Source organism: Temnothorax nylanderi, unplaced genomic scaffold, assembly GCF_030848795.1.
Source record: "Temnothorax nylanderi isolate EJ_2023f unplaced genomic scaffold, tnyl_v1.0 TNYL_tig0028_pilon, whole genome shotgun sequence".
Taxonomy (NCBI): Eukaryota; Metazoa; Arthropoda; class Insecta; order Hymenoptera; family Formicidae; genus Temnothorax; species Temnothorax nylanderi.
Window position 1 is genome coordinate 1480313 of NW_027249090.1, and position 26055 is coordinate 1506367.

Consider the following 26055-nt stretch of genomic DNA (forward strand, 5'->3'; position numbering starts at 1 on the left):
TCCGACGTCCAATGACGCTCGATATCCGATAGGGGAATTCGTTTTTTAAAGACTCTAGCAAAATCTCTAGAAAACGAACGTTCCTATTGGATATCGGACGCAGTGTGACTGTGTGAATAGTAGAATATTGGAGTATTGGAGAAAAATGTATTCCTTTCACCGAAATTATCAAGTTATCTTTGCAAGCAATTTATTATATAGGTATATATATAATTTTATTTTCACTTGATCTATACACAAATAAAATGAAGTTCACATGACCTTTTTATATTTGATTAATCAGATTTAATTGCATGCGCTTATAATTAAAATTCTGCACATTTATATTTTTCTTTTAACAATATAATGAAATAAATCAATAAATTAACAGTTTTTAAATATTTTTTAGAACTTTTGTATAATAGCGTAATTAAAAGATGTGGAGAATTATAAACAAAATCCAACATATGTATCTATATTATGTCTACATATATATTTTATATATTAGAATAGATGTTTTACAACTTTTAATTTCTGATATATTACTAGGATATCTAATATATTACACATTAAAAAAAATGTTCTTATTATGGCCCGAAGGAGATTTTGTATATGATTTAGAATTCATCACTTCTTTAGGTATTAAATTCTTATTATATAACAAAATTTCTAAAAATCATTGTTTATCTTTGTTCATTGATTAAGTTTTAATACCATTTGGAGAACATAAACTATCTTTTTGGATACACAATGTCTTAAGCTTGGAAAGTACATAAATGAGCTCTGCCTGTACATTTGCTATCTTCGCTGCAAGATAGGTGGATTTCTGGAAACGTTTCTGACTGTTCCTCAAGTTTTGCGGGACCAGTACGCCGAACCATTTTATAGGATCCCCTGGTCCATCTGCGTCATCGCTTAACTTTTTAAAACTGATGTCAAAACATGGTACAGTATCATTATCTTCATCTGTTGTTTTAGTTTCCAAATCAAACAAGGACGTCACTGTATCCTCTTTGTTTGGAACCTGTAACATACTGATATTCTCCTTTCCACGAATATATTTCGCTTTTGCCAATTCAATGTGACCATCCTTCAGCAACGTTTCCATTTGAATATTACCACGGACTTTTTCCTCTATTAATTCTAATTTACGTAACATCAACTCGTCAATCTCTTCTGATAAAACATCCATGTTTTTATCCATTTCGTAATATGTGATTATCACCACAAGACTTAATAATTGTAGTGTACGTAGGACAAAGAGATTTTATCTGAAAGCAGAACATCGAAGATTGAAGCTATTGTACAAACATTTCTTCATTGCTGGAGAAATAAGTATAAAAAGATGTATAATTTAAAAGATATATCTATCATTTAAAAAAAAACATACATATTGTCTATTTTATATGAAAAGACTTACGTGTATATTAAATATCGATTACCGCTAATAAATATCGTTTTCACCAATCTTGCAATTAGCGTTCTGAATATCCTGTTTCATTGACAAATTAAATATGTTTCTCCTGTCTCTTGTAATCCTTGAAGAAGATTCAACCAAACTTTCATTATTATTTTTATTAAAAGTCAAGTGACATTGAGGTTATTCTCAAAGTGTACGCTGTTTTCAACACGATAAGAAAAATTCGTTCTGAAATTGTTTTCAGCCGTACCAGAGAGAAGCCTGAGATGAGAGAGGCCATCCCGGCCTTTTTCATGGGACCGTCGAAAGCCTCTGTATTATAAAATATTCTTAAAATATATATTGGGACAACTTTGCCGAGTAATTAAGACCCTCCGCACAAGACTCTTGTATATGTATAACGCCGTAACCAATACTTACGTTTCTTGTGCGTTGACCCACGTTACGTTACGCTGCATTACTATACGAGAGTCTTGCGCGGATACTTACAGTCATGATGAACGAATATCTAGAGACGGAGCACGCGCTCTGAATATGCTCCGATACGCGTGCAATTTCATGTGTTAAGGCATTCCTGTCCCCGTGTGTACATCCATTTTCGAAATTGGTACTACGTAGCCACGTTCACTTTCCGACACTGCCGATAAAACATCATTTTGGTGCGCGTCCGTGCTACATCTGCAAATGTATATGTATATACGTTGCAGTGTCGGAAAGAGAAAAAGTGAGAGAGAGGGAAAGAGCGCTATTAGATATTTAACATGTAATATAAATATATAAAATAAGTTAATATTTATCGATACATGTAAGATATAAATATTAAACTGATCTTCAACCAATTACAATCGAGATTATTTATATCTTATATGTATCGATAAATATTAACTTATAACTTATTTTATATATTCATATTACATGTTAAATATCTAATAGCTCTTTCTCCCTCTCTCACATTTTTTTTCTTTCACTTTCACACTTCCCAGACAGCACAATGTCCAAAATCGGAAAATAAAGACGCGTCTTTTAGCCATCTTTTCGTGTAAGACATCTAAAATATGTCTTTAGACATCTTATGTCCCGCTTTTGGACATGTGTGCTGTCCGGGTTATTTCAAATAAAAGATATGTATCTCCTATCAATTTCAAAATCTGAATACGAAACAACAGGCCTTTATACCAGTTTCTTTTTATTACGGGTACACAACCTGTTTTGTTTTTTTATTATTTAAAGATTCACAAACAAAAATACTTGGCGTACCATTTTTATGCCACAAATATGTAGCACATGTCACACGAATAGCATAAAAAGGACACACCAAGTGTTTTTTGTGCGTTAATCTTAATAATAAAAAAAAACAGGATGCGTACCTATTCTAAAAAAAGAACATGTAGGGTAGAGCGGGGTCAAAAGTAACGCGGGGCGAAAGTAACAAATCAAATATCTATAGTTATAGGCATAGTTGCGCATACGTCTTTTGGTTAACGGATGAAGCTGAACAAGCTATAACGTGTCTCAGAACGCCTGCGGCCTGGGTATTGAGTGGATGTGTGCAATAAATAAAATATGTTTTTGAGGCCGTAAAGTAGTTTCTTCCAACAATCTTAAACTTTTAATATAATATATCCACTGCAAGTAAGTACTTTTTCTTTTAGGTTATATTTGAGTTTCGTTATTTTTGCTTATTATAATAATTATTACTTATTCATTTTTGGCATTTTATTATTAAAAATTTCAAGTTAGTTCAAAAACATATTCGGGACGATTGTAACAACTGTGATTCAAACTAATTTTTATTTGTACTAGTCCTTAAAGACATTGTGTTCCTATCGTTTAAAAATATAAGAACAAAAAATGTTTATAATTAAATGAACAAAGTTAATGTTTTCTATAATTGATATAAAGAAGTTATGTTTTAATAGAATAATATTTTATATTACTTCTGTTGTATGAGAATAAGAATATTTTAGTTTGTTTTTGTTAATATAAGAGAAATTATTATTTTTTATTGAATAAACATTTTTTATTTTGATTATTTAAAACTGTTACTATCGATCCCCTAAGTGTTGCAACCGACCCAGAGTCGGGGGCGATTGTAATATTTTCCCTCGTTTATGTTTGTTCGAAATCGAACTGCCTTCTGAATTATAGCAGGATTTCTCTCGAGACGCACTCAGATTATTTCGAGGAATTAAATTGCCAAGCTAAATATATTCGCGTTTCGGCGAATAGTCGCCGTGTTTCCGAGAGGACATCGAGAAGTTTCGAGAGACCAAAACAGTGTCACGCGTCTTCCGCGTGTACCGATTCTCTCCCTTTGTCTCGGGAACCTCTGAGCGAGAGGTAAACACCCGGGACAAGGAGAGAGACGTATACGAAAACAGCTAATCGGTTATCGGCCCCGAGGACTGCTCAACAGTTCAAAATTGTCAAATTACGTACGTCTCGGGGTGTCGATAGTCGATTGGCCCAGTGCAATTTCGGAGCGCGAACGGGGGGTACGAAGTGCGAGCCGGTAGAGCTCCGGTCCTCCGCGCGCTGCTCGGCATTCGTTTTCCGAGTCGCTTGGACGAGACAAGTAGAAATCGCTCTGTACTGTACGTCGAATTAACGCGTTGCGATTCCGTACTTCGTGTTCGGCACATTCGATCGGTCTTAAGTGCTCTTCACACTACGTATCGCGGACGCGGATCGGATTGAGATTGCGGATCGCGGATCGTTATCTAGCCAATCATAGACGAGCAGCTCATCTGTGATTGGCTGATATCCGATCCGCGATCCGTAATCCCAATTCGATCCGCGTCCGCGATACGTAGTGTGACACGGGCATTAAACGTTTCTTCCGCAGTTCGCCGTATAAAGCTCGGGCTTCGAGTGACGGCCTTCTCCGCGCGACTTCGCCCGCGAGAATAAGTTGGTAGCGATCCATTAAAAGCATTGTAAATAACTGTAAATTGCATTAATTTTAATTATAGACATTTCGTAATTATAGACATTTCGTTACAAACTCACATCGACTATTCAATAACCTCGAACGCAAGTGTCCTTCACCCATTCGCGCACAATGTTTTTAATTAATAATTCTTATTTGGTTTATCACAAGATTTAAATAGGAGAATTTCCATAAAATTAAATGATCACATTAACTTAGGGTATCAAGAGTTTTTCTTTTACTGTAATAGTTCTTCCACAATCAAGTTCTAAAGTCAAATTGTTACTTTTGACCCCGCTCTACTCTACACAAGTATAATAAAGAAGCATTATTTTAAAAAACCAGATGTTATACTAACTTATCATATTCACTTGACGCAAACCTTCGGGTGTCATTGTTTTTGTAGTAAGAAATACAAATGAAATTATAAGACTAAATTGGATCAAATGATTTTTCAATAATAATTTTGTAAGAAGCACATACACAATAGTATTATAAAATTATAAATTATTCTTTTGCAGAAGAGTAAGTATTTTAAGAGTAATATCATTATATTGTGTGATATAAACAAAACGAATAGTTACCCATTATGTGTTCTCGTTTCTTTTCTCGATTGTTTACATGATTGTAGAGTCAAATCAAATGTTTCCTGTCTTTGACGTTCTGCATTGGAATCCATATCGTAACCCGCTGAACTTGAAGTGTTTAATCGGCACAGATATGTCGTGTGATTAAAAATAAAAAAGAGAAAGTAATTATTAAAAATTTCACAGTTGTAAGTTATATTTGTGCAGAAAAGTCAATATTTATATTTATATATATTTATATATAACTATTTGGATACTATTACATTATACGATATATAAGCAAAACAAATAATTACTCATCAAGTATTTCTGCATTTTCTGCCGTTTCTTTAAATGATTGAACAGGTAAACCAGGTGATTCTTGACTTTGACATTTTGCAGTAGGATTTGTATCAAAACTCGATTTAATTGAAGTGCTTAGTCTGCATTGAAAAACGGTGCAATTAAAAATAGCATTATTTAAAATATTAACGTTGTAAATTACTCTCTTGCAAAATTACTTTCGCAAAAGAGTAAAAATTTAAATATCAAGATATTATTATATTGTGTGATATAAGAAAATCGAATAATTACTTATTAAGTGAGTCTGTTTTTTCTGTCGTTTCTTTAATAAATAATTGAACGAGCAAACCAGATGTATCTTGACTTTGACGGTGTGCAGAAGGATCCATACTATCATCCGCTAAACTTGAAGTGCTTGGTCTGTATAGAAAAGTGGTATGATTAAAAATAGAAAAAAGTAATAATTATTAAAATACTATAAGTGTATGTATTACTATTAATGCTATTATGTACTTATTGGCAGTGAACCGCCAATGGGGTGAAGTTTTGTAAGTGAGAATAAGAAGAAGGAAGGAAGAGAAAGAGATAGGAAGAGAAAATTTTATACCTCAAATTTCTTTAACGCTAATGTCAAATAATTAATGTCTAGACTGAATTTGTGATTAATAGATAAGTGAAACACGATATATATATGATATAAAATTGAGTTAAGGTGAAACGCGGATGAAACGCTATTTTAATGTGATGTATTTTAGCTTTAGATGAGATAAGGAAATGTAATTCTAAAAAAATAAATTCACACGAATAACATTATATTAGTTTATCAAAATCCAGTCCTGAGACCGTAAAATGGTGTATCTCTCTAATTAAACTTATGATATTTTGTACGTTACAATGACGTTATTGAGAAACGTCTAAGGCAGTTAACGGGTTAATATGAGTACGGGTTTAAACATAAGACGGATACGTTCACCAATTAAAACGATCTAAAATGATAGAATGTTCTTATGAAAAATTGTACAATATGTCAGAAATTACGTTGGTGCTATATACATATACAATAATAACTCAAGGATAACAAATAATCAATATCACTATGCTGACATTTGTAGGCCTACAACCTGTATTCAAATACTACAAAGAACGGTTGATTGTTGTCTAACAGAAACTTTTATTAATTATTATTCATTAATTAATTATTATTCATCTACGTAATCAGTGGATGAGAGATTTGAGAGTTGTCCTATGTAGATTTTATTAAATAGAGCTATTCAATTTAAATATCTATAAGAACCATGTATAAATCGTACATTTTATATATCTACCTCGAATTTCTGCAATACTAATGTCAAACAAATAAATATTTAATCTAAATTTTTAATCTGAATTGTCTATGTCTATGATGCATGAAAGAACGTGAAAATAAGCGATTCTTATTTATTTAAATTATATTTGCGAAATAATTAAAAAATAATCATTATTACGATTTGAGAAGCACATTTATGATCAGAATTGCAAATAAGCATTAATAATCTTTGGTATTTTAATAATTTTTTGAATGTGTACTTACTCATCTCGACTTTGGATCCTTATGGAATGTCTTCTTAAATGTCTTCGTAAATCTCTAACATTTGTTAAGAAGGATAATGTTTTGTCGCAATTATTGCATTTTGCCTTATATCCCGGTAACTCCGAGTAATATTGCCTTAAGTCGTCAGGTAGTGTGAGAGTGTCACCATCGAGAAATATTCCATGTTTTTTTAATAAGTGTACTCTCATTATTGTTATGCAGTTTGCTGGGTGAGATACCTTAATTTCTTTTTTACAGGTCGTGCACTTTACCAGCGAAGGATTCAATTCCTCGAAATAATTCCACAACTTGCTGCGTTTCTTTCTCGGTACCATAACTCTTCTGTAATACATATTGTCTGATATTAAATGTGGTACAGTGATTTCCTCAACAAGCGTTTGTAGAATTTCTCATAAAGAAGAAAGAGAGACATAGTTTATTTATTAGAATGTATGTTTATATATAAATATATCTATATAGTTAAAATTTGCATAATTATCAGATCGCGTACAGATCTCCAAACATATCTTTTTCAAAGAAAGGTAAAAATAGCACCATCAGGTGTACGTGCACATTTATGATCAAAATTGCAAATAAATATTATATGGACGACCTGATAAAAACTTGTATTCGCGCTCTTTCTTTAACTGTTGATCGTTTTATTGCATTTATTTTATAGTCCAGTACTTTAATAATTTTTTGAATGTGTACTTACTCATCTTGACTCAGGATTCTTGTGGAATGTCTTCTTAAATGTTTGCGTAAATGTATAATATTTATTAAGAAAGACATTGTTTTACCACAATCATTACATTTTGCCTTATATTCCGGTAACTCCGAGTAATATTGTTTTAAGTCGTCAGGTAGTGAGAGAGTGTCATTATCGAGAAATATTCCATGTATTTTTGATAAGTGTTGTCTGAATGTTCGCATACGGTTTTTATTATTAGATACATGAATGTGTTTATTGCACTTTTTGCATTTTACCAACGAAAATTTCAGTTCCTCGAAATAATTCCATAAATTGCTGATGCGTATTGTAACCATCCTGTAATCCAGACTGTCTGATATTAAATGTAGTACAGTAATCGCCTTCAAGCGTTTGCAGAATTTCTCACAAAGGAAAAAAAAAGACATGGTTAATTATTTATTAGAATGTATGTTTATACATGAATATATACCTATATAGTTAAAATTTGCATGATAATTATCAGATCGTGTACAAATCTCCAAACATATCTTTTTCAAAGAAATGTAAAAAGCGCACCAAGTGTACATGCACATTTATGATCGAAATTGCAAGTAAATATTATATGGATGCCCCGATAAAAACTCTTACTCGCTCAATTTTCTTTATCTATTGATTGTTTTGTCATTACATATATTTTATAATCTTTGGTATTTTAATAATTTTTTGAATGTGTACTTACTCATCTCGACTCTGGATTCTAGTTGGAAGGATCGAATGTCTTCTTAAATGTTTTCGTAAATATGCCTTTCCTGTTAAGAAAGACATTGTTTTATCACAGTTATTACATGTTGCCTTATATCCCGGTAACTCCGAGTAATATTGCCTTAAGTCGTCAGGTAATGTGCGAGTGTCATTATCGAGAAATATTTCATGTCTACTTAAGTGTATTCTCATTATTTGTATGCGTGTTGTTGGTTCAGGTGTCTTAATTTCTTTTTTACAGGTCGTGCACTTTACCAGCGAAGGTTTTAAATCCTCGAAATAATTCCACAATTTGCTGCGTTTTTTTGTCGGTGTCGTCCTGTAATACAGATTGTCTGGCACTAAATGTGGTACAGCAATTGCATCAACAAGCGTTTGTAAAATTTCTCACAAAGGTCATAAAGAGGCATGGTTTACTTATTACATGGTTTACTTATTAGGATGTATGTAGGATGTATGTTTATTCGGATATATAGTTAAAATTTACATAATTATTAGATTGCGTACAGATCTTGAAACATTAAAAAAAAAAAAGATAAAAAGCGCACCAGGTGTACATGCACATTTATGATCAAAATTACAAATAAATATTATATGGATGGCCCGATAAGAACTCTTATTCGCTCAATTTTCTTTATCTATTGATTGTTTTGTCATTATATATATTTTATAATCTTTGGTATTTTAATAATTTTTTGAATGTGTACTTACTCATTTCGACTTTGGATTCTTATGGAATGTCTTCTTAAATGTCTTCGTAAATTTCCAAAATCTGTTAAGAAAGATAGTGTTTTGCCGCAATTATTACATTTTGCCTTATATCCCGGTAACTCCGAGTAATATTGCCTTAAGTCGTCAGGTAATGTGCGAGTGTCATTATCGAGAAATATTCCATGTCTACTTAAGTGTATTCTCATTATTTTTATGCGTCTTTTTAGATCAGGTGTCTTAATTTCTTTTTTACAGGTCGTGCACTTTACCAGCGAAGGTTTTAAATCCTCGAAATAATTCCACAATTTGCTGCGTTTTTTTGTCGGTGTCGTCCTGTAATACAGATTGTCTGACACTAAATGTGGTACAGCAATTGCATCAACAAGCGTTTGTAGAATTTCTCACAAAGGTCATAAAGAGGCATGGTTTACTTATTACATGGTTTACTTATTAGGATGTATGTAGGATGTATGTTTATTCGGATATATAGTTAAAATTTACATAATTATTAGATTGCGTACAGATCTTGAAACATTAAAAAAAAAAGATAAAAAGCGCACCAGGTGTACGTGCACATTTATGATCAAAATTGCAAATAAATATTATATGAATTCCCCGATAAGAACTCTTATTCGTTCAATTTTCTTTATCTATTGATTGTTTTGTCATTACATTTATTTTATAATCTTTGGTATTTTAATAATTTTTTGAATGTGTACTTACTCATCTCGACTCTGGATTCTAGTTGGAAGGATCGAATGTCTTCTTAAATGTTTTCGTAAATATGCCTTTCCTGTTAAGAAAGACATTGTTTTATCACAGTTATTACATGTTGCCTTATATCCCGGTAACTCCGAGTAATATTGCCTTAAGTCGTCAGGTAATGTGCGAGTGTCATTATCGAGAAATATTTCATGTCTACTTAAGTGTATTCTCATTATTTGTATGCGTGTTGTTGGTTCAGGTGTCTTAATTTCTTTTTTACAGGTCGTGCACTTTACCAGCGAAGGTTTTAAATCCTCGAAATAATTCCACAATTTGCTGCGTTTTTTTGTCGGTGTCGTCCTGTAATACAGATTGTCTGGCACTAAATGTGGTACAGCAATTGCATCAACAAGCGTTTGTAAAATTTCTCACAAAGGTCATAAAGAGGCATGGTTTACTTATTACATGGTTTACTTATTAGGATGTATGTATTATAGGATGTATGTTTATTCGGATATATAGTTAAAATTTACATAATTATTAGATTGCGTACAGATCTTGAAACATTAAAAAAAAAAAGATAAAAAGCGCACCAGGTGTACATGCACATTTATGATCAAAATTACAAATAAATATTATATGGATGGCCCGATAAGAACTCTTATTCGCTCAATTTTCTTTATCTATTGATTGTTTTGTCATTATATATATTTTATAATCTTTGGTATTTTAATAATTTTTTGAATGTGTACTTACTCATTTCGACTTTGGATTCTTATGGAATGTCTTCTTAAATGTCTTCGTAAATTTCCAAAATCTGTTAAGAAAGATAGTGTTTTGCCGCAATTATTACATTTTGCCTTATATCCCGGTAACTCCGAGTAATATTGCCTTAAGTCGTCAGGTAATGTGCGAGTGTCATCATCAAGAAATATTCCATGTACATTTAATATGTGTGCTCTCATTAATTTTGTGCGTCTTTTTGGAATAGGTGTCTTAATTTCTTTTTTACAGGTCGTGCACTTTACCAGCGAAGGTTTTAAATCCTCGAAATAATTCCACAATTTGCTGCGTTTTTTTGTCGGTGTCGTCCTGTAATACAGATTGTCTGACACTAAATGTGGTACAGCAATTGCATCAACAAGCGTTTGTAGAATTTCTCACAAAGGTCATAAAGAGGCATGGTTTACTTATTACATGGTTTACTTATTAGGATGTATGTAGGATGTATGTTTATTCGGATATATAGTTAAAATTTACATAATTATTAGATTGTGTACAGATCTTGAAACATTAAAAAAAAAAGATAAAAAGCGCACCAGGTGTACGTGCACATTTATGATCAAAATTGCAAATAAATATTATATGAATTCCCCGATAAGAACTCTTATTCGTTCAATTTTCTTTATCTATTGATTGTTTTGTCATTACATTTATTTTATAATCTTTGGTATTTTAATAATTTTTGGAATGTGTACTTACTCATCTCGACTTAGGATTCTTGTGGAATGTCTTCTTAAATGTTGTCGTAAATTTCTAAATTCTCTTAAGAAGGATAGTATTGTGCCGCAATTATTACATTTTGCCTTATATTCCGGTAACTCCGAATAATATTGCTTTAAGTCGTCAGGTAGTTTACGAATGTCATCATCGAGGTATATTCCATGTCTACTTAAGTGTATTCTCATTATTTTTATGCGTCTTGTTGGATCAGGTGTCTTAATTTCTTTTTTACAGGTCGTGCACTTTACCAGAGAAGGATTCAATTCCTCGAAATAATTCCACAACTTGCTGTGTTTTCTTCTCGGTGCCATTATAATTGTCCTGTAATACATATTGTCTGGTATTAAATGTGGTACAGTGATTGTTTCAACAAGCGTTGGTAGAATTTCTCACAAAGATCATAAAGAGGCATGCTTTACTTATTAGGATGTATGTTTATACGGATATATAGTTAAAGTTTGCATAATTATCAGATCGCGTACAGATCTTTAAACATATTAAAAAGAAAGGTAAAAATCGTACCAAGTGTACATGCACATTTATGATCAAAATTACAAATAAATATTACATGGACGGCCCGATAAAAACTTTTATTCACTCAATTTTCTTTAGTTACTGATTGTTTTGTCATTACATTTATTTTATAATCTTTAGTATTATAATAATTTTTTGAATGTGTACTTACTCATCTTGACTCTGGATTATTGTGGAATGTCTTCTTAAAAAATGTTGTCGTAAATTTCTAAAACTTGTTAAGAAAGATACTGTTTCGCCGCAATTATTACATTTTGCCTTATATCCCGGTAATTCCGAGTAACATTGCCTTAAGTTGTCAGGTAGTGTGAGAATGTCACCATCGAGAGATATTCCATGTTTTTTTAATAAGTGTACTCTCATTATTGTTATGCAGTTTGCTGGGTGAGATACCTTAATTTCTTTTTTACAGGTCGTGCATTTTACCAGCGAAGGATTCAATTCCTCGAAATAATTCCACAACTTGCTGCGTTTCTTTCTCGGTACCATAACTGTTCTGTAATACATATTGTCTGATATTAAATGTGGTACAGTGATTTTTTCAACAAGCGTTTGTAGAATTTCTCATAAAGAAGAAAAAGAGACATAGTTTATTTATTAGAATGTATGTTTATATATGAATATATCTATATAGTTAAAATTTGCATAATTATCAGATCGCGTACAGATCTCCAAACATATCTTTTTCAAAGAAAGGTAAAAATAGCACCAGGTGTACGTGCACATTTATGATCAAAATTGCAAATAAATATTATATGAATGCCCCGATAAGAACTCTTATTCGCTCAATTTTCTTTATCTATTGATTGTTTTGTCATTACATTTATTTTATAATCTTTGGTGTTTTAATAATTTTTTGAATGTACTTACTTTGAGTGTACTTACTCATCTCGACTCTGGATTCTTGTGGAATGTCTTCTTAAATGTTTTCGTAAACGTACAATATTTGTTAAGAAAGACATTGTTTTCCCACAATCATTACATTTTGCCTTATATCTCGGTAACTCCGAGTAATATTGCCTCAAATCATAAGGTAGTGCGAAAGTGTCATTATTGAGAAATATTCCATGTCTATTTAAGTGTCCTATTGTTATTGCTGTGCTGTTTGATGGATGAGGCATATAAATTTCGATTTTACAAATTACGCATTTTACCAGCGAAGACTTCAATTTTTCGAAATAATTCCACAACTTGCTGCGTTTTCTTTTAGGTGCCACTATAACCGTCCTGTAATACAGATTGTCTGATACTAAATGTGATACAGTGAATGTCATAGAAAGCGCTTGTAGAATTTCTCACAAAAGTCAAAAAGAGATGTAATTTTTTTTATTAAAGTGTATGTTTATACACACAGAAAAATAATCATTCGACAGCGAAGAAAAGCACTTTACTTATTTTATTTTACTTCCTTTAAGTAAGTTTTCTCACAACAAAGATATTTTCTTACTAATAGTTTTCAAACCTTATACTTATCACCTTATTATAAGGTTTTATGTATCCCGCAAATCTACCATAAAGTCATTGTAAGAATTACTCAAAACAATATTCTTGACATGTGTCAAGATATTTGAAAATTATTAATAAGAAATTTGTACATATTTAAAGTAGGGGAGACCGGGGCTAAAACGTCTACGGGGTAAATACGTCTAATCAAATATCTCGGAACCTGTATATTGTGCAAACTCGCTATTAACATTGTAAACGCTGCTTATAGTACCCATGTGACCAACGGAGTTTCGGCAGGTTACCTGCCGTGTTATGATTTTTACGAGGGCAAACGTGTTTTCGAAAGGTGAAAGTTACATTTTCTGCGCGTGGAAATTTTGTAATATCTGCAATAATATTTGCTCTCCAAATCTCGAGGTACGTGATTATAAAGAGTAATGCATGCTGAACACGAATCCAGTGTAGTTTTTTCATGATCGTTGATGTCTAATATTTCGTGGGCGATCAAACCTGAAACTTGTGTTTGGGGCTAATCGGTCAGTAAGCAGTCCGGGTGCATTTCCAAGGCATTTTCGGGCTCACTGCATATGGAATATGGATGAGACGGGAATTACAACCGTTCAGACACCGAATAGAGTCATCGGACGTCGAGGAGTGAAACAAGTCGAGCGAGTGACTTCTGCGGAAAGAGGAACCCTCGTAACTATTTTTTAATAATGTTTCGCATAAAAATTTTAAATAAATTTTTATATTTTTTTCTTAAAAAACAATTATTGCATGTATCCTATTATTTTTTAGAATTAGATGTACGTATATGTATTGAAAATGCAGTGCAGACTGTTATACCCCGGCATTTTTTAGATTTCAATTTTTCCACCGTTGTCGTTTTTGCTCTATACCGGTTAAACAAAGCGACGTAGACAAAAATTTCCTATATAAATTTTGTAGCTAAAGGTTCACTCTTTACAGTGGTATACCATATTTAACTACAATTATTTATTTTGTTGTTAAAAATCGGCACCGAAAAAAAACGGACTGTTTAGCCCCGGTCTCCCCTACTTAAAAAAAAAGTATTTTTGTACAGATATCACTCCTTTTTTACAATTACATGAAAACCATGAAAATATAAAACTTTTGATATGTATGAATTTGCAAATAAAAAGAACGTCAATAATACAGAAGCAAGGGTATTTTTCTGCAGTATTTTAACGTTCTGCAGAAGGATTCGTATTATAACCCGTTGAACTTGAAATGCTTGGTCTGTATCAAAATGTGATGCAATTAGAAATAGAATTATATAAAATATTAACGTTAAATATTATTCTATAATAAATTATCTTTTTGCAGAAGAGTAAATGTTTCAATAATGAGGTATTATTATATTGTATTATATAAACAAACAAACAATTACTCATCACGTGCTCTTCTTTCTTTTCTCGATTGTCCACATGTTTGAGGATCCAAATCAACTGTTTCCTGACTTTGACATTTTACACCGGAATTCGTATCACAACCCGTTGAAATTGAAGTGCTTGGTCTGTATGAAAATACGGAGTAATTAGAAACGGAATTATTTGAAACATTAACGTTGTAAATTACTCTCTTGCAAAAGAGTAAATATTTAAATATTAATATATCATTATATTGTATAATATAAGCAAAACGAATAGTTACACATTAAGTGCGTCTGCTTTTTCTTTAAATGATTGAACAGGCAAATCAGATGTATCTTGACCTTGACGTTCTGCAGAAGGATCCATAGTATTATCCGCTAAACTTGAAGTGCTTGGTCTGCATAGAAAAATGATGTAATTAAAAATAGAAAAAGATAATAAAATATTGAAATACTACAACTGTACTTATTAGTAATGCTATTATGTACTTATTGACGGTGAACCATAATAGAGTGAAGTTTGTAAATGAGAGTGAGCAAGAGAAAGAAAGAGAGAGATAGAGAGAAAATGTTTTATACCTCGAATTTCCGTAATGCTAATGTCATGCATAATTAATGTCTAGACTGAATTTTTGATTAATAGATAAGTGAAACACGACCGATATAATATAAAATCAAGAAAGGAAAACGCTATTTTAACGCAATTGTTCTATTCCAGCTTTAGGTGAGATAAAAAAATGTACGTAAATTTACACAAATAATTTTATTAAGCTACCGATTCCTGCCCTGACCATAAAATGGCGCATCTCCCTAATGAAACTTATGATATTTTGTACGTTATATTTTGTATATTTTGTACGTTATAATAACGTTTTTTCTTAATTTGATTGTATATTTTATCGGTCGTATTTTACTTATCTATCGCTTATATAAAAGTCGCTCGGAAAAAAAACGTTTTCCTAATAAATAATTTCTAATAAAGGCTGTCTTAATGTGAGTACGCGTTTAAACATAAGACGGATACGATCACCAATTAAAACCATAAAAATATAAAATTTTTGATACATTAAAAACCGTTTGTTATAAAAGAAAACCCCTGTCAACACTCGGTTGCTCCGTTCTGAGTTATTATAGTTTTTATGATTCTGAACAAATGTCTCCCGTGTCACAACCAAATAAAATCGAAAGATAAAAGAATATGAAGCTTTGAAGTAAAATCTGAGTGTCTATCAGAGTCTCTTTCAGATAACCTGATGCTTTCTTTATATGTAAAGGGTACATATGCGCGTGTATTTGTGAATGTTGAGTGCTTACATGTACGTGTTTGCGTTGTTTGTGTACGTGTGTGTGTATACGTTTCTTGTTTGTATGAATGTTTGTTCGTTTGTGATTAGAAAATACTCTGTATATACATACTTCCGCTCATTAATTTCAATATCTATAAGAACTATGTATAAATCATGCAGTTTATATATCTACCTCGAATTTCTGCAATACTAATGTCAAACAAATAAATATCTAACCTAATTTTCTTAATTGTCTTTATCTATGATGGATAAAAGAACGTAAAAATAAGCTATACAAATTTATTTAAAATAAATGCGAAATAATGGAAAAATTATTATTATCACGTTTTGAGAGGCGCATTTATGATCAAAATTGTTAATAAATATTATATGGATGCCCCGATAAAAACTCTTATTCGCTCAATTTTCTTTATCTATTAATTGTTTTGTCATTACATTTATTTCATAATTTTTAGTATTTTAATAATTTTTTGATTGTGTACTTACTCATCTCGACTTTGGATTCTTATGGAAGGTCTTCTTAAATGTCTTCGTAAATTTCCAAAATCTGTTAAGAAAGATAGTGTTTTGCCGCAATTATTACATTTTGCCTTATATCCCGGTAACTCCGAGTAATATTGTTTCAAGTCGTCAGGTAGTGTATGAGTGTCATTATCAAGAAATATTCCATGTCTACTTAAGTGCATTCTCATTAATTTTGTGCAGTGTGTTGGGTATGATACCTTAATTTCTCTTTTACAGATCGTGCACTTTACTAACAAAGGTTTCAATTTCTTGAAATAATTCCACAACTTGCTGCGTTTTTTTCTCGGTACCATAACTGTTCTGTAATACATATAATTTGATATTAAATGTAGTACAGTGATCGCCTTAACAAGTGTTTGTAGAATTGCTTACAAAGGTCATAAAGAGGCATGGTTTACTTATTAGGATGTATGTTTATACGGATATAGTTTAAATTTGCCTAATTACCAGATCGCGTACAGATCTTCAAACATATTTAAAAAAAGAAGAAATAAAAAACGCACCATGTACATGCACTTTTATGATCAAAATTGCATATAAATATTATATGGATGCTTCGATAAAAACTTTTATTCACTCAATATTCTTTAGTTACTGATTGTTTTATCATTACATTTATTTCATAATTTTTAGTATTTTAATAATTTTTTGATTGTGTACTTACTCATCTCGACTCAGGATTCTTGTGGAATGTCTTCTTAAATGTCTTCGTAAATTTACAGTATTTGATAAGAAGGATACTGTTTCGCCGCAATTATTACATTTTGCCTTATATCCCGGTAATTCCGAGTAATATTGTTTTAAGTCGTCAGGTAGTGAAAGAGTGTCATTATCGAGAAATATTTCATGTACATTAAATAAGTGTGCTCTCATTATTTTTGTGCGATTTGTTGGATTAGGTATCTTAATTTCTTTTTTACAGGTCGTGCACTTTACCAGCGAAGGATTCAACTCCTCGAAATAATTCCACAACTTGCTACGTTTTCTTGTCGGTGCCATTATAACCGTCCTGTAATACAGATTAATCGTCTGACACTGAATGTGATACAGTGGTCGCCTCAATATGCATTTCCAGAATTTCTCACAAAGGTCAAAAAGAAGCATGGTTTATTTATTGGATTGTATGTTTATATGGATATATAGTTTAAATTTGCCTAATTACCAGATCGCGTACAGATTTCCAAACTTATCTTTTTCAAAAAAGGTAAAAAACGCGCAAAGTGTACGTGCTCTATACAAACTCATTATTGAAAAAAATGTTTAATTCGTATTTAATGTTATAATTTTATTTATATTTTTTACTATAAAAGCAATAATATCAGAATTTTTGTGTCAAGTCAATATCATAAATCACTAACATCTGATGTTTCTTTAAAATATTTGCAACGATATCCAAAAGTTTGCATCAAGTGAATAGGTTAAATTAGTACACGGAGAGAATTTTCTCTTAAAAATTACCCTGAAATCATGGTAGTTGTGGGACAACATGTACCACCAAGAATTTTATGCGAGCTATTCTGATTAATATTCACCATAATAGAAAATATTAATATCTATTACATTAAAATATGAAATATGTTTGATTAATTTTACTAAAATATATCTAGGAAATTTCAATAATTTTTCAAAATTTACCAATCTGCTTGGTAATTTTTACCACGTTGTTTGTAAAATGTCTTTTGTATATTTTAAAAATTTCTTGGTTGCCAATTTTTCCCAAGTTTGTAGTGAATTTAAGGGTAAAATATAACAAAAAATTCTCTCCGTGTAGTAACATCTGATTTTCTTAATGATATTTCGTTATTATAGTTGTTGTGTACGTGTTCTTTTTTAGAACACGTACACAACTAATATGTATCACAAAGAAACATCATTTAAAAAATCAGATGTTACTAATTTATTTTATTAACTTGATGTAAACTTTCAGATATAATTGTTTTTGTAACAAGAAACACAAATGAGATTATACAAAATTAGATCAAAATTTTTTTCAATAATGAGTTTGTATATAGCACGTCTACCTAGCGAATTTTATTAACTTTTTGACGTAGAACTACGTCTTTCCCGGAGGGGGGGGGGGTAACTTCGGGTGCACGACTGCAACGTTTTCTTGCAACGTTTTCTTGCAACGTTTTCTTGCAACGTTTTCTTGCAACGTTTTCCGCGAACTACTCATTTGTTAATAGACCGAATTTTAAAGAATTATATATGAAACAGGGGTAGAATTTTCCGGGAATAGCGGTGGTGGGGTTAATTTTTCGATACCGATTTTTTTTAAACCGGTTGCGTAGTTTTTTTGACGTATTTCTTGCAACGTTTTCCGCGAACTACTCATTTGTTAATAGACCGAATTTTAAAGAATTATATATGAAACAGGGGTAGAATTTTACGGGAATGGCGGTGGTGGGGTTAATTTTTCGATATTTTTTCGTACCAAAGAGATACTCGAAATCGAAGTACGAATTTGGAGTAATATTTATGAGATTAGGTTTCATACCAGAAAACTAATTTCTGTCCTTTTTTTGCACGTAATAATAATAGCATTAATTAGTATATAAGTAGCGTTAATTGTAAACATATTTTATTGTATCTATAAGATTTAAAATTGAAACGATTACACTAAAATAATCCTTACTTTGTAATTTTATTCGACTCAACTACATAAATCATCACAAACATAATTTTTATTTATTATGAAAGCGTTAGTACGCATTTTAGAGATCGTATCTCGTACTTCTACACCTCATATTTTGATTTTAAGCCGCGAGCATTGCAAAAATGAGCTTTTTGTAAAATTGGTTATTATAAACTCTTAATCAATAACAGGTTTCAATAATTACATTAAGCGTGACATGATAGAAATTTATTACAAAGCGTAAATGTATAACTACAATGGCCTTTTAATTAATTTATCAAATAAAATGCACGATTCTATTTAGAACAATTGGAGGCTTATTATTCATTCAAAACGTTTGTGAATAGATAGATCACGCAATGTGACAATTGATTTTTATTTGCATCTTTTAACTATGTTTTCTGCATTATGTACGACTTTGCATATAATATATTTTTATTTTTAATAATAATAAAATTTTCATCATGCATCTATATAAAATAATTGTTTATATGCATTAAACAAATGGCATAATTATTTATATTATAGATTCATTAATCGGTTGTAAAAAAGACAAGTTTTTTATTACTTTTTCTTCCTCATTTCCTTGAGAATTAAAGAAATTATTGAATAATTCAGGAACAATATAAAAGAACTTAGACGATTTACAAAATGATAATATTTAAAGACTTATTTAAAAAAAATTTTTTTTATATGAAAAAAGTTATTTTTATTAAAATAAATTTAAAAAAAATTTTTTTATAACAACACGTTTCTCATAAAGGATTATTATATATGTATAGGTATGTATGTATCTATATTATATATATGTACATAATAAAAATTACATTACAGATATTTTAATATTATATTACAGTTTTATATTTATGTGCAATCGTGATGTTCTTGTCATATATATTTATTCTTCACTAAAATTATTTATGACTTTAGCAGTATAAAAGAAAATTTTCACGCAAAATGTCACAAGATAAAAATTATTTTATAACCGTGATCATTTTATGCAACATATTTCAGATTTGATTCTTGGTTTAATTTCCAGAAAGTAACTTTTCAAAAACATGGAAAAAAGTCGTACAAACATATTTTCTTTATATTTGATGATCACTTTTTTACTAATATCAACTTTCATCATGATCACTGAATCAAACGTCATAAATGTTCCGATTCAATGTCCTCCTGGAAAAGTACAAGTTGGTAAAAAATGCAAAGATATATTCTGAATCTAAAGACAGGTATAATTTGTTTAACATATATTTTAACAACTACTTTGTTATACATTTTTTAACTATAATCTTTTTCTTATTTTTATCTTTTAATGATACAACTGATCGTTATTTCAATTGGTTTGACTGTGCCTCATATAATTAACGTATTAATTTTGATAATTTAGAGAAATGTAATATTATACATCTAGTAATAAACTTACATATGTAATTCTCCAATTTGTCAAATTATCAGAACTAGTACGTATGTTTGTCTAATATACACATATAGACATATACAAAGTTTGTCCCTATAAAACATTTAAATGTTACATTAATTTCTATAATAAATTAAATATTAAATTGCGAAAAATAAAAATTTTAATATTATATAATATGACAACAACCAATTATTATATTAACATCAATTTTTGGCTTGCAGGAAAATCTGACAGTAATGCAGTTACAGTATATATTTGGGAAACAGTGGAGAAAATTATATAAGCAAAGAATAAATTAACAGACAAAAATAAACTATACAAAAATAAATATATTATTGAGTTTTGATTTTACACTCGTAATTTCATTATGCGCATATAAAGAGACAAAATCATTGACATGTTTTTCCGATATCTATATACATATGGTCATCTTTAAAGTTTTAAAGAAGAAGCCATTAACTTACTCAGGACTATTAAGGATGATATTTTAAGCCTTTCATAAAATTCTCTTTTTTTTATATGACAACAACAATAATAAAAGTAACACATAAAGAATCGAACATGACATTTAAGATTAAATAAATTTAAATAAAAATAACATAGTTTATATTTTTCACGAAAAAACTATAACATACATGCGTTGCACAAAACAAAATTATGATGTTTATTACTTACAATATAAGTTTTATTGGATGTAAACGCGTTTATCATATATATTTGTCGTTGACTAGAGTCATTTATAACTATATAAAAAAAGTTCTTCCGTGTATATATATATATATATACATATAATACTACAAACTAAAAATTACTTCACAACTGTGCTTACTCCGCAGCTATATTCTACTGCTGTACAAGATCCTAGATTTGATTTCTCTTTTCATTTTCTAACATTCTTCAAAAACATGGAGACTAGCCGTACCAATACGGTTTTTACATACTTATTGATCACTTTTTTATTAATATCAACTTTTATCACGATGGTGGTCACTGAATCACATATAATACAAGCTCCTCCAAGAGATGAGTGTCCTCCAGGCGAAAAAAAAGATGCCAGTGGAAGATGCCGCAAGGTCGTTTGAATTTAAAAACAGAAGGTACAATTTGTTTAACATATATTTTAATAAATGTTTTTATATGTTCTTTTTCCAACTATATAATCTTTTTTGATCTTGCTATTATACCTTTCAATAACACAATTAAATTTATTTTTTCTGTTGGTTTGATGAATGATGATACATCAAATGGACATTTTGACAATTTTGGAAAATGTAATATTATATATATAATAATAAATTTATATATGTAATTTGTTAAATATTAATTTAATTTGTTGAATTACAAAAACTGGTTTATCATTCTAGTGTTATAATACCTATAATAAATTCTATAGTAAATTAATTATTAAAATCCGAAAAACAAAAGCTTTAACATAATAATATGATAGTGTGTATCAATTGTATTAACATCAACTTTTGACTTGCAGTTACAGAGGACTTGCAGTCACGACAATGAGATTGCAGTTTATATTTGGAAAACAATAGAAATTATTACAAGTGGATATTGTAAATGAAAGCAAATAGAAATAAACTACTGTAAATGGATAATTTCTGAGTTTTGAATTATAAAGTCTGCAGCTTCATGAATTGAATATAAAAAGACAAGTTTATTGGTACTTTATATACCTCAACCTTATCTCAAGTGCTTTTACCCTTAAAATTTTAAAGAAGAAGTTATTAAGTTTTACTCAGGATTGTTAAAGTGAGTTTGACGTAATATCTTGACATTGATACTTCACATCTTTTAGAAATTTATCTTTTTATATAAAATATAATAATGAACATAAAAGAAATAAAAGCTAACATAAAAATAGCATGTAGCAATTTAAAAAGAGAACTTATTGATTATCTTCAAGAAAATGGTTTTCAATAAAATAATATATGTTTTATGTTTAATAAAGAAATAATAATATGCATTCCGATAAAAAAACAAAACTATAATATTTTATTATTTGCAACATAATTTTTATAACATGCACATCACGTTTGCTATATGCATTCATACTTTGCAAATGTGATTTACAATTGCTAACGAAATAAAACGACATTTCCATGCAAAATGCAACATATTATTATAAAATTTAATTTTTATTTATGATTATTCTGCAGCATTATTATATATTTTTACAAGATTTGTTGCTGATGCTTCAATCACCAGCAAAACGCTATGTGTAAACATTAAAAATAATCATCCATATTCATATTCATTACATATGTGATGGTTATTCCTTTATTAATATCAACTTTATCATGTGGTAGTCACTGAATTAGAACTTAGAAGAGTCGAATTGATGAGGTGTTAAAAGAAGATATAAAGTTCTCAATATATTATTATGCAACATTTTTTTAATATTTATGGATATATTTACTCGTTTACCAGCTACAAAAAATTAATGTTTTTAGATTCATAATTGAACATAAAAAAAACAAATTTATTATTTTCTTACTTTTTTAAAAGTTTAAAGAAATTTAATTTTTGTGGAAGATGCAACATATTAAAATTTAGTTTGCATTTATTCAATGAATATATATAAAAAGACAAACTTATTTTTCTTTTCCCCACTGTTATCTTCAGTAAAATTAAGAAAGTATTAAATCGCAAGATTAATAAAGTGATATGAAAAATATAGCTTACAAGACATATGATTATGTTTTAAATTTATTTAATCTTTTTATATACTTTTATTTAAAAATAGTAATATAAAAAATTAACGCATGAAAATTGCATTAAGGCATAAAAAAATTCATTGTTTCTAGAGCTGAAGAGAGAGAGAGAGAGAGAGAGAGAGAGAGAGAGAGAGAGAGAGAGAGAGAGAGAGAGAGAGAGAGAGAGAGAGAGAGAGAGAGAGAGAGAGAGAGAGAGAGAGAGAGAGAGAGAGAGAGAGAGAGAGAGAGAGAGAGAGAGAGAGAGAGAGAGAGAGAGAGAGAGAGAGAGAGAGAGAGAGAGAGAGAGAGAGAGAGAGAGAGAGAGAGAGAGAGAGAGAGAGAGAGAGAGAGGAGGGCAAGAAAGAGAGAAAAAAATAAATATCAATAAAAGAATACATATATTTTGTATATAATAAAAAAGACAATAAAAAGATAACATAATACATGCATCAAAAGATATAATATAACTTGTAACATAACTTTTATAACATTTGCGTCACGTTTGTAACATACATTTGCTCTTGATATCATTTATGATTGCGAACAGTATAAAAGAAGATTCTTGCGCAAGACGCCACATAATTGAAGTAATTTTATTGTGTGAAGCGTGATAATTCTCTCTTCTCTCCTCTCTAGGGTGAATTTAAATCGTTTCTTTCCGCAAGACTTTAAATTTTTTAAAAAAGGTGTGTTTTGTACGAATATCACTTCTTTTTTACAATTACATGGGAACTATGAAAATATAAAACCTTTGATATATAAAGGGCATAGGAGGATAAGCATGTAAAAATTGCCTCCGCAAGTATGAAGTTGATATTGGCGTCGTAAGTTAGTACCCATGTGACCTTGAACTCCTACAAATATTGACCTTGAAATTATATTTTTGAAGGAGTTATGGAGGAAGAAAGAAAAAAAATAAAAAATTTCTTTCTCGAAAACGGCTCGACCAATTTTTATGAAAAAAATATATGTTGTAGGTATTAATAATGGTGTTTAAAAGAAAATATTTTGTAATTTTTGAACAAATAATAAAGCTGAAAAAAATTTTTAAATTTTTCAAATAATTTTTTTTTGTGTTCTTTTAGAGTGACACCTTTAATTTTTTTTGCAAAAACATTGTACTAGTATCTATTTTAACATATAATTTTTCCAGATTTTTAAAAAATATAGTTTTGGAGTAAAAAAATGAAAATCATGGTTGTGTCACCTGATGCTCAAAGTAACGCCTTGTAGCCCCGGTCAAGGAAACTGCCGCATATATATATCCACTAAAAAGACATTAAAAATGTAAAAAAGAACGCCAAGTATGTTTCACGCAAAATAATTTTATGAATAATATTAGAAAAATAAAGAAAATATTTACTTAAAAAACACAAAAAAAATAAATATAATGGCATAAAAAAGAAGTGAAATCAAAATATTATTCCAAGTATATTTATTAGAACAAGTAATATTATTTAAAAAACACATTTAAAATAATAATAAAATATAATTTTAAAATATAATTTTGTACTTATGTAAATCCCGTTTTACTTTTATGCTTGAAAAATTATATCTTTAATGCAACGAGTTATAACAGTGGAGTAATAGCACTTCTTCGCTCCAAGGCGAACGCTAGCGGCTTATGCTGCCGTACCTCATAATCGCTTTTTGGCCAACGCCACCATAGCAAAAAGGTTAAATACTTTGAAATAGAGTGTCGCACAGATGTGTGTTAAAATTAAAACTCCTGGACCCGTGTGTAGTTTGATTTTGGATATGGTCGCAATTATCAGCCTTTTGATTTTGCCACGAATTCTTGTTAGTGATTTTTTTTAGCTTTAAAATTTTAATTGTACATAAAATCGAATATACGAATAAAAACTCAATATGCATAGGCAGACAAGTGAATATCCAGCATACACATATGATTACCGTCTTAAGTTTCAGCGTGTAATCTTGTTTACACCGAGCATTTGATACGCATACCAAGTATTATATTAGGACTAAATCCGTTGGTACGATCGATGTAAACGAGGAGTATCAGAATGGTACGATACTCGAGAACAGCCTGTATCAGACTAAGTTGATACGCGTATCAAATAAATTCTTAATGTGCTGTCTGATTGGCTTGATACATACAAGTTGAAACCATTGTATACATAATCGAAATTAAAAAACGTCTTGAAAAAATCACTAATATGATTTAACACGGGTCGATGTAAACAGAAACGTATCTAACACTTAGTCCGCACCAGCTTGATACTCGTATCAAGAGTTTCTACGGTGTAAACTAAGCCATAGAACTATATACAACACTGGAATGTGAATTCCCATGCTAGCGCCCGGGTCACGAGAAGATAAAGACGGATTGCTTTGCGACCGTCCTCCCTCTGTTTAGCAGACATTTGATTGGTCAATGGTATTCAATTGTTGTCGTAAAGTACAGCAGGGGTGCGTTCAAATTACGCCTGGGCACACCTAGGTAACTCTAACACAGAGGTGCGTTCAAAAATTTAACATGGGTAACTCTACACAGTAAAAAAGATTTTAACACATTGTGTATTTATGTTCCAATCAATCCACTCAAAATAGTTGTTAAAAATTTGTGTTAAATTTTTAACATATCCAAGTGTTAATTTAACATTATGTGGTTATGTTATTTGAATATTTTGTGTTAAATTGATATTAAACATTTCTTAGTGTTAATATTTGTGTTACTTTTTGACATATTCATCTTGTGTAAAAATTTGTGTTGAATTTTTAACATATCCAAGTGTTAATTTAACATTATGTGGTTATGTTATTTGAATATTTTGTGTTAAATTGATATTAAAACATTTCTTAGTGTTAATATTTTGTGTTACTTTTTGACATATTTATCTTGTGTTAAAATAACACAAAAATTTTGGTGGACCGTTTGGGACATGTGAAATGTGTTAAATTCTCACAAAATTTTTTACTGTGTA

At 30.2% G+C, this 26055-nt stretch overlaps 2 protein-coding genes and 2 long non-coding RNA genes across 9 annotated transcripts; 2 read left to right on the plus strand and 2 right to left on the minus strand.

Annotated features, from left to right (window-relative positions):
- Positions 1-438: 438 nt before the first annotated feature.
- LOC139770327 (coiled-coil domain-containing protein 115) lies at positions 439-1643 on the minus strand. The gene is made up of 2 exons (XM_071702231.1): positions 1400-1643; positions 439-1250 (listed from the first exon to the last, which is right to left on the minus strand). The coding sequence occupies exon 2, from the start codon at positions 1181-1183 to the stop codon at positions 680-682; it is 504 nt and encodes a 167-aa protein (XP_071558332.1). The 5' UTR covers positions 1184-1250; positions 1400-1643; the 3' UTR covers positions 439-679.
- LOC139770321 (uncharacterized) lies at positions 1400-25368 on the minus strand. 6 transcript variants are annotated; one of them, XM_071702222.1, is made up of 21 exons: positions 25022-25368; positions 20406-20492; positions 17009-17353; positions 16306-16644; positions 14794-14910; positions 14531-14656; positions 12559-12900; positions 11825-12169; positions 11119-11460; positions 10393-10728; positions 9655-9996; positions 8932-9264; positions 8198-8539; positions 7483-7815; positions 6768-7109; positions 5489-5617; positions 5212-5337; positions 4913-5023; positions 1985-2077; positions 1650-1712; positions 1400-1517 (listed from the first exon to the last, which is right to left on the minus strand). In XM_071702222.1, coding segments are annotated over exons 2-20 (4467 nt in total). In that variant the 5' UTR covers positions 20408-20492; positions 25022-25368; the 3' UTR covers positions 1400-1517; positions 1650-1690. The 6 variants fall into 6 exon arrangements, 5 of the variants coding, with proteins under 5 accessions (XP_071558323.1, XP_071558324.1, XP_071558325.1 ...); XM_071702223.1 differs by lacking the exon at positions 20406-20492; XM_071702224.1 differs by lacking the exons at positions 20406-20492; positions 25022-25368 and adding an exon at positions 21078-21148.
- Positions 19780-20734, plus strand: LOC139770329 (uncharacterized). The gene is made up of 2 exons (XR_011717713.1): positions 19780-20211; positions 20624-20734. It is a non-coding gene; the product is annotated as an uncharacterized lncRNA (long non-coding RNA).
- LOC139770328 (uncharacterized) lies at positions 21240-22009 on the plus strand. Its single transcript, XR_011717712.1, has 2 exons — positions 21240-21499; positions 21889-22009. It is a non-coding gene; the product is annotated as an uncharacterized lncRNA (long non-coding RNA).
- Positions 25369-26055: the final 687 nt, after the last annotated feature.

Excerpts from the sequence above, each read along its gene's own strand:
- LOC139770327 (XM_071702231.1), bottom strand. The coding sequence starts at position 1,183 with ATGGATAAAAACATGGATGTTTTATCAGAAGAGATTGACGAGTTGATG.
- LOC139770321 (XM_071702221.1), bottom strand. The coding sequence starts at position 17,448 with ATGCTTCTTTTTGACCTTTGTGAGAAATTCTGGAAATGCATATTGAGG. Across the intron at positions 14,657-14,793 it reads AAAGCAGACGCACTTAATGT|ACCAAGCACTTCAATTTCAA; the intron begins GTAACTATTCGT and ends ATTTTCATACAG. Across the intron at positions 11,461-11,824 it reads ATAATCCAGAGTCAAGATGA|GACAATTATAATGGCACCGA; the intron begins GTAAGTACACAT and ends TATGTATTACAG.